The 9552-nt window shown below is 36.7% G+C and overlaps 2 protein-coding genes across 3 annotated transcripts in view; one reads left to right on the forward strand and one right to left on the reverse strand.

Moving 5' to 3' along the window:
- Positions 1-814: 814 nt before the first annotated feature.
- Positions 815-2671, reverse strand: LOC107671650 (jmjC domain-containing protein 4-like). Its single transcript, XM_016464558.1, has 5 exons — positions 2621-2671; positions 2130-2281; positions 1683-1808; positions 1004-1235; positions 815-919 (listed from the first exon to the last, which is right to left on the reverse strand). Exons 1-5 carry the CDS (start codon positions 2657-2659, stop codon positions 815-817), a joined length of 654 nt encoding a protein of 217 aa, XP_016320044.1. The 5' UTR covers positions 2660-2671.
- A 778-nt stretch (positions 2672-3449) lies between these two features.
- Positions 3450-9552, forward strand: part of LOC107671760 (synaptosomal-associated protein 47) — a 10007-nt gene continuing 3904 nt past the window's right edge. For both annotated transcript variants that reach the window (XM_016464713.1, XM_016464712.1), the window contains exons 1-4: positions 3450-3687; positions 4183-4722; positions 5209-5711; positions 8735-8850. In XM_016464713.1, the coding sequence (XP_016320199.1) occupies positions 4229-4722; positions 5209-5711; positions 8735-8850 (1113 nt within the window). In that variant the 5' untranslated portion in view covers positions 3450-3687; positions 4183-4228. The remainder of the gene's footprint in view (positions 3688-4182; positions 4723-5208; positions 5712-8734; positions 8851-9552) is intronic.

A 9552-nucleotide genomic window follows, 5' to 3' on the forward strand; every position in this document is an offset into this window, starting at 1 on the left:
GTTACAGAACTAGGGATAGTGAAAATCTGTGGAAAAACTGGGGAATAAAATTGTATGTATGTGTTTTGAGAAATTAACATGTAATGTAACCACTCAAAATAATACTGTATAAATGAACCGTATTTTACAGTAACTATGTTTATGACTGACATAGAATAACTTGTAAATGAGATCTAAAACAGTGCTTCTGGATATTTCTTAACCCTCCTGTTGTGTTGGGGTCAATTTGACACCCACTCAATTTTCAAACTGCTCAAAATACTAGTTAAACAATTTATTTCTTCTTGACATTTTTCATTTTTGGTCACAAATGTACATGCAAATTTTCGACTCATTGATGTGTTTTGAAAATGCAAGACAACCTATGAAATTTAAGACTTGAGGTTTACTTGAAATTGAAACGCATCTTCTGAATCGTCCAAGGAAAATTCACTGTTTCTTTATCTAGTTGAGTTACACAGCCCAAAAGAATCTGTTTTTGGTTACTAGTTTTTTGGATCTTAATTGCTATTGCAGCACTGAAAAGAAGTGTGAGAAACTAATTTTACCCTTACCAGCGTTTCAGAAAAAAACAACATAAAAAGGCAGAGGAAGTATAAATAGCAATAATACTACTTACATTAAGTACAAATAATATTAGATACTATTTGAATTTACTTGTAGTTATTTGCACCCAAGTGTGTATGTGCAGCTAATTTTGAACATAAACATGTAGGTTAAATTGATCCCTAACACAATAGAAATAACACAATAAAAACAGAAAGAAATTATTACATTGCTCACATATTTGATAGTTTTTTTTCTCTCTAACAAGCTAGAATAGAGGTTGTCTGTAGAAAACTTCCAAGCATGTTTGTTTGGGCAGATTGGAGCAAAACTCTGCAGGGCATTGGTCCTCCAGAAGCAGGATCGGACACCCCTGATTTAGTACATCATATGTAGACACCATTAGACCATTACTGCTTACCAAATTGTAAACTTGATGATGCCAACCACTAGGTACAAAGATTATCTCCCCAGCTTCTTGAATGATCTCTAAAGGCTGACAGGCCTCTTCAAACTGTGGATAAAGACCCTTGTCTTGAAGTACGGGTGCTGTTACATCATAGGCTAAGTTGCCATGACAGTCCCGCAGGAACTCCTCTTGGCCTGGAGGGTACAGGAGCCATTTCTTATGTCCACAGATGTTGGCAGACCAACTGTAAGAGCGAAACATGTCTGCATGGAAAGGTGTCCTTGAGGCAAGGACAAAAATGTTGACTGCATAGTATTTAATATGGACAACCTTAAACGAGACATATTTCTGTGCTCAAATTATATTAATATATTACATTGGGGTTCAAAAGTCTGAGCCCACTTGTGAGAATGCTTCTATAATGTTCTAGTTTAATATAACACTTTTTTACAAATGTATTTAAAAAACATGCAAACAATAATTTCTTAGCATTTGGAATGTCCTCTTTTACTTTAATGACAGCACATTATTCAGCATTATTTAAGAATCCTCGAAAGAGCAATCCGGTGTTTTCCAAATGAAATTTTGCGCAAATGACATAATGTCTAATAATACATATTTCTTCATGTTCCTTTGTTGTACATTTTTTCAAAATTCAAAGACTTAAATGTGGATACAGACTTTTACACCCAACTGTACTGTAAATGACAAATGATTGACACGGTACCATGACCCCGTAGGACCCATGTAGACAAACCGATAATCATCCACTTCAATTGTGTCCCAGTATTCATTCAGCCAATCAGAGAAGAAGTAAATTGGGGTCTTGTAAGTATTATGTTTAGGAAAGTTCCTAAAATGAACATAAACACATTTGACATTATGTAGAGTATAAAATCGTTGTATACATCGATTCTTCCTTTATTTTACTACAACGTTTCCAAGCTAATCTTAGGCATCACATTCAAAGCTATTGTACAATAACCCATGCTATACACTCTAAAAAATGATGGGTTGTTTAAACCCAACTTTGGGTCAAATATGGACTAACCCAACTTTTGGGTTAAAAATGTAATGTAAAAAATTAACTCAACGGTTGGGTTAGTCCATATTTGACCCAAAGTTGGGTTTAAACAACCCATCATTTTTTAGAGTGGCTTTTGAAGAGCTGTACCTTTGCATATGCCAGTCCTTTACGTAAAGACATCCTTTGGGTGCAGAATGCCCATTCTGAATGTACTCTCTCCAGTACTGCATAAACTCCTTGAAAGGCATGATCTGCTTCGGGTTGGAGTTGTATTCTTTTGCACTGCAGTTTGCAACAGCCTTCTCATATGCATAGTAAAATGAGGCTATTTATGTATATAACATATTGAGTATACATTTAGATTTAGTTTTTTTTTTTATTGCTATTCATCAATACCCAACAAAATGATCTTACAATTTCTACTTTAGTTAATTTTTAATCCAGCAATGCAAGATACATGCTTATAAGGGACATTATAAATGGAGGAGCTGAAAGGAACATGTTACAGTTCTGTAATGTGCAGTTATCACATTTATTTCTTCAATCTAGATTTTAGAGCTGGAGCAGGACTGATAATTTCTAACTTATAATGCATGACACATTGATGCAAGTATAATGAAATATAATTCTTTGCTCACCAAATTCATGCAGAAGTCTTTGGAAGTTAGGTTTTCCATCAGCCGTGACCCAGTTTTTTCTGCAATTCCAGTCTTCTGTGAATTTTTTGGAAAACATGCAGGGTTGATTCGGGATTAAGTATTTCTTGAATAATTTGGGGTAGGGTATTTCTCTCTCTATGTACTCAATGAAATGAGAGGAGCAGTGCTGAGAGGGGCATTTTGACCAAACTGCAGCAGTTATGAAAGGTTTCCCTATCCATGGCATGTCAGAATGGAGCACAGGCTTGTTTATTATTCACTAACATGAAGTTTCCGCACGTTATTCCATGCTTGATATGTCAAAATATTAAAAACAAAACCTTAATTAAAACTTAATATTGTTGACTTAATAGTAACATATAGTCAACAGCTACAACACATTTTAACAGCCTCATTATTCTCTTATGATGACAGGTTTGCGTAGTTATTTTAAGGCTGTAGCAGCGCAACTAATGTATCGACGGTTCAACGTCACGCTTACGTGTTATTCAAATATCGATATGAGGCGATTATCTTTTTTATATGTCTATAAATCGAAAATAATAGTGTTTTTTGCACCGGGTTTGGAACATGTCTACGTAACCCAGTTGCCCACCGGAAAAGAAACGTGTGCACACCAGCTCAATGATTTGCTCATCTTCGTGCGGAAAGAATGAGCTGTCTAACACAATAAAGCAAGTTAATTAAATCTCAATAAATCGCCTGTAAATAAATAAAAGTCGGTGTCCTTAACTAGACATATATAATGTGCCACCGCCACATTAGCGGAACCTTTAATAAGTTATTTGTGCACATCGGAGTATAAACATGAGCGCACTAAAACAATCACCGCAGCGTTCAGTCTTTGGTTCAGCTTTGTTTACATCGCGGCGGGGAAACAGTGATGTTTTTACTTTCTTATGTATTAAACTTTAACGGGAAACACTGAGGTGGAAGAGTAAACGTCTCGCAACTGACTACGATGCGAAATTATTATTTTAATGCGTGAAATCCGTCACACCCTGCTGTAGGTGTCACTTGAAAGTCAAAATCATCCTAAAAGAAAGGTATGACATTAAATGATCTCCGTGGTGTTTGTTTTGCGTATGTCATCTAATGCCATCCACACCAGCATCTATTATTACTGCGCATACAGAACCACGTGAAAAATAAATGTAAAAGGCCTTTAAATAATGTTTTAAATCAGAAATTGGATTAATCAACCATAGTTTGTGATTCCAGAAGATTCATGAACTGCATGCTCTTCAATAAAAACGAAAAAGAGCATGTGTGTGTGTGTGTGTGTGTGTGTGTGTGTGTGTGTGTGTGTGTGTGTGTGTGTTTATATTTATTATAATAATATATAAATCAACATAATCTTAAATCCATTGGCTCCCTTAGAATTTTTCTGTGCCTTCTGTTTTTGTGTTCCTCTTAAGAAAGACAATTGTCCAGGTTTGTAGCAACTTGAGGTTGAGAAAAAAAATAAGTATACTGTTGATGTAAATAAAAGTCTCTGATGACTGCTTGCTAATTTTCTGTTTACACCACTCACTTGGCAGGTGGGCTCCCTAAGTCAGGGTAGCTGTGCCAAATCATCACAAAAAGATGAGCCAGGAGGCATCCATCCATAGCTGGCCCGGCTCTTATTACATCAACAGTGAGAAACGCTGGGTCAGCGGCATTCTCTCCTTATCCCGCACCACCCTACGCTTCGACTCTGAGCAGAATCAGGAGAATCTGATTGGCCTGAGGCTCTCACGCATCATGGAGATCAAGATGGAGACCTCTGGCTTCATTTTTAGTGCTCTTACTGTGTTGGAGCAGGGAAACATCAAGCACTGGTTTGGGTCTCTCAAGCCTTGTCGTACTGCCGTTTACCACGTGCTAGAGCACTTCTGGAGGGAACGGCTGCTGTCACCTACAGAGCCCCGTGGAGCTGAGGCTCCTCTCAGTAAGGGCCAGGAGCTGATCAGCCTGATATCTGGAGCCCAGCGGAGGCTGGAGGATACTGGAAAAGTCCTGGACCACCAGGGAGAGCAGTTTGACAACATGATTCAGGGCCTGGACAATATCGAATCAGACCTGAGCGTGGCAGATAAGTAGGTTTTGCTCAGATTCAGAAACTGTGATGCATAACTTGTACTAGAGACGTGAATGTCTTAGCATATTGTGCTTTTAATAACTCCTTTTAATGTCAAGCATGTCCTACTCGATACGTTCTAATTCATCCACGTTTCATTGTCGCTCTGATGTGTTTTTCTTCAAAAAGTCCTGCCAGCTGAAAGCTGTGCAGATTTTTTTACATATGGACATAAACAGGAATGGTTTGTCATTGCTTATTATGAAGGAAAATAGCAAATGTCCAATGGAAAACAGGTCCAATAATCTCAGAGCTTCTCGATACTATGGCCTTTCATAATTTAGTCATTTCAAAGTTTAGTTTGTTGCATTATTAATTTGTAATCAATCAAGTGTCTGCTAAATTAATACATGTAAATTATATTCATTGGGAAGTCGAGAACACCCACTGTCACCATACACCATTGATTTACTTAATTATGCCATTTTTTTTCTCTTTTGTGCAGACTACTATCTGAACTTGAGTGTCCGTCTTGGTGGCCTTTTGGCAAACTGCCATGGAAGAGCCACCAGGAGGCCAAGTCTGAGGCAGCTGCCAAAGCGGCCTGTACGAAAGGTTCAGGCAAAGGCCAAAAAGTCATAACCAGCATTCCTGCTATTCTCTCCCATGTTGGAAGCTCTGGAAACCTGAAACCAGGTAGCCTGATAGTGTTGGTCTCCTCTCTCGAGGTACGAGATGCAAACGGACAGCTTCTCCATTGCTTTGAGAAGGAAGAGGTGGATGATGTCTATGTGCACAGCCCCTACGAGATCAGTGTTCGGCAGCGCTTCATCGGAAAACCTGACATCTGTTTTCGAATTCTCTCTGCCAGGATGACTGAAGCTTTATCTGTACTGGAGATGCAGTATAAGAAGAAAGTTGTGATCACGCGTGACTATGCAGCATTTCAGGCAACTTCGGCAACCACACCAGGAAGCCCAGAAGGTGGAGGAAACATTTGGAGTGCAGGTACACTTGTTTTGACAGTCTTGTTTCATTTTTAGAACTTCAATGCCAGCCTTTATTTTAATCGAAACAAAAGTAAATTATATAACACGGTGACAGGACATAACTTGAGACACTTAAAATAATAGTCCTATGTCAGGCACCGCAAAATGTATACTTTTATTAGTCAAGCATACATTGATCAAACTGGTCAAATATTACAGTTAATTAAAATTTTAATTTTAATCAATTTATTCTTCAAACTTTCGAATAGTGATCCTCCAGACTCACTCCCAAAACTTTGCACTATGTACTTAGCAGCATGAAAAACAATTATGAATGGGTTATGAATGGAAAGAGAGCAAAGTATCATTGCTGTGCTGCAGAATTTCAGTGTCTTCAATATGTTACAAATTAAGTCTAAAGTCTCAGTCGTTTAATCCCCAGTAAATGCCTGTAAATGTCAATCCCAATTTATCTTTTTCACTATCTACATAGATGTTAACATAACCAACAATTAAGACTTTAACTGCAGCCAGCACTAACTCAGATAGAAAATCAGAAAATTCTGTGTGGTGTACGTGGTGCCCCGGTGGCCTGTTTACAGTCAGAGGCCTGTACAAATGTCAAAAGGTATTTATTGTTTATACTAGATAACATTATATAAAACACCATCACTTCAAATACATTGTACTTGAAACCAGACTTCTGAGTAATACTGAAAATTTTACTGTGAATTAGGGCCGTCAATCGATAAAATGTTTTAATCTAATTAATTACACTTTGTGGTGATTAATTAATCTAATTAATCACATATTGATCACACATCAAATCTGGCTAAGAAATTACCTACAAAAGATAATTTAAAGACATTATTGTTTTACATGAGAAAAGCATGAAATAGACATCACAAAAAGTAGCTTTAGAGAGTAGCTTTTTTATTTTATTTTTTATTTTTATTTTCGGCTGAACTTTCCCTTTAATTAGTTTTTTTATTAATATGGACTTTTTTCTGATTTGTATTAATATGCAAATATGAAATTAGTTTTAAAGGGGTCATATGATGCGATTTCAAGTTTTCCTTTCTCTTTGGAGTGTTACAAGTGTTACAAGCATAGATAAGATCCCTGAAGTTGCAAAGACTAAAGTCTCAAAACCAAAGAGATATTCTTTATCAAAGGCATATAGGACCTACAATAATGTACAGTATTTGAAAAATAATGTTTTTTGAACATTAAAGCATGTCAACATATTCTGTTACACCAAATACACAAAATAATGATCTTTAAAAAAGCATCATATGACCCCTTTAATGAAACGATACTTTAAACAAGAAACTAAAACCACCAGTAGGTGGCAGTAAATGTCTTAATGTCTTAATAATTAATTAATTCAAATGTGGATTCATTCAGAAATTGTGTGTTGCTTGGAGATGCACAACAGTTCTGCTGTTGCTTTAACAGGTAACATTTGCGTTGGCAAAACTGAGCAAAAACAGACAATATTGTGTCTAAAATATAACATTATGTGCTTATTTAGTGAACTGTTGTATAAAATCAATATCACAATATTAGCACACGTGCTATTTGGGACAAAAATAGCACTTGTGTGATATTGCACTCATTGCTCTTGTGATATTGCTTAACTATATATATCATATAATATAAATATAAGACAAAAACTCATGTAGGGGCTTTTATGCACCAATCTCTTGAATTTTAGGGGCATGTAACTGCATTCTATAGGCTGCATCACGCAGTGAGTTGTTGCCTTACATCATGTTCATCGCCAATCAACTGTACAGGTGTGTTCGACTAGAGCGTATCGACTGCGCAGACCGATCAGCTCGGCATGCTTTCGAATCACTCTTGTGGTACTTTGATGCCACATACCGATCGATCTGTGCAGTGCCGCTTCAAATCGAACACAAACATTTTTAACATGATATTTCTTTCCATAACTGATTAATTAGATGAGGTAATGTAATCATCAAACAGAGCACATCTAGCTTATGATCTGTGATCATATCTTTTCCCAAAAGTGCTTTTGTAAAAAGGGATCTAATATTCAGCAAGCCAGGTTTTATAAGTTGTTTGTCTGCATTATATTTATTCTTGTTCTTCAGACATTCCCCTTTAAATACAATAAACATCAGCTGTACTCAAAGTGACCCACAAAGGCCACTTATACACTGCTGCTAAATTCAGTTGTCGATTCACCTTATAGTGCTTAATCCGTTCTCTAAACACAGTTCATGACAACCAAATTTATGCAGGTAGTTATTTATTATTACATTTATGTTAAATGTCTGCCGGTCCCCGCCTCCTTCTTCCCACAACTACAAACTTTGTTGCAAAGATGTATTTTATACTTGTGTTACAGGCATGCAAATGTTAGCAAAAAAAAAAAAACAATTCAAATTATGCTCCCATCAGTAATTTTTTACCTCGTTGTAATCTGGCTGTAAATTTCAGGTGAAAATTGACATTTTGAGCCCCCTCTGCAAAACAGATTTCTCAGTAAATATTAATCTATGCCGTTTAATATTTTGGCTTTCATCACTATTTATGTTTGTCTTTCTTCAAAAAGAAAAGAAAATAGTAACAAAATCAAACACTGTACCTGCGTAAGTTTCTGAAATTTGGTTGATTTGACACTGAATGACCCAAGTGGCTTAGGGTAAGAGGTTTAGATAAAAATAACAAGAATATTTAAAATATAAATACAGTGTAAGCACAGTAACTACATCTACACATGATAAATTTAATATGAAATTACAGGCCCATAAACTAAATAGAGCTTAATCCATGACATTTTAAGGTTGTGAATTTTCGCATTGAAATATTTGACAGTGGATAGATGTAACACTGAAAGTCATAAAGTATTTCTACCACATGGTGGCAGTCATGCTCCAACATCTACTGCAGGTCATTAAAAGACCTGAGAGTTCCCATTGTAGGCTGCTTAGTTACAGTTTACTAACATTTTCTTCTAATCTTAACAACACATCTCAAGGAAATATAAGACCTCATTCTGTGTGGCTTCAGGTCATGGGCAGGATACGGAGGTGCCAGTGGAGGTGCCTGCTGGTGAACTGACACAACTACAGCTTCATGGGCTTCAGCCCACTGTAACTGAAGCAGAGGCACAGGAGCTAAAACAGGTTTGAGATAACTTTGGTTTCAATTTTACACAAACACACATCGTTTTCAACAATAGACACATATTTTAGAAGCATATGGCCTCATGGGGCAGAAATGTTGAGATCACATGATTAATTAAATACTGCTCTATCGATCTTGGTAACCCTTTATTATTAGACACTTTTGTTCATGGAATTGATGAATCAGGCTTTAAACATTTCTTCAATGGCCTTGATAACTGTAACTTTGGGTTTAGCTGCATCCACACCTCTAGGTGTCAATATACAGTTGAGGTCATCTTGTTCAAAAGTTTACACCACCCAGCTCTCAATGTTGTGTGTTTCCTTGTTGAGCATCAGTAAATGTATTGCACTTTGTTATTATTATTTTGTGTATTTGGTGTAATGAAATGTGTTTATGCGGTTTAAGGTAAAAAAAACACATTATTTTCCACATACTGTACATTATTGTTTCTCCTCTATGCCCCGCCTTTCTGAAACGCGTCGATTTTTACAAAGCTCATCGGTCTGAAAAGCAACGTGTGCTCAGACATACCTCAAGCGTGTGACGGAAATGTTACGCCCTTACCATACTGTGATGCCCTGTCCGGTCGGAGCGACGAGACAAAAACATTAAAACCCATTATAAACGAGGCATTTGTTGCATCCAGTGGGGACATAATTACGGATTATAATGACTTATACTGTCTTTTTACGCGTTGC

This window comes from Sinocyclocheilus anshuiensis, unplaced genomic scaffold (assembly GCF_001515605.1).
Source record: "Sinocyclocheilus anshuiensis isolate Anshui unplaced genomic scaffold, SAMN03320099.WGS_v1.1 scaffold524, whole genome shotgun sequence".
Classification (NCBI taxonomy): Eukaryota; Metazoa; Chordata; class Actinopteri; order Cypriniformes; family Cyprinidae; genus Sinocyclocheilus; species Sinocyclocheilus anshuiensis.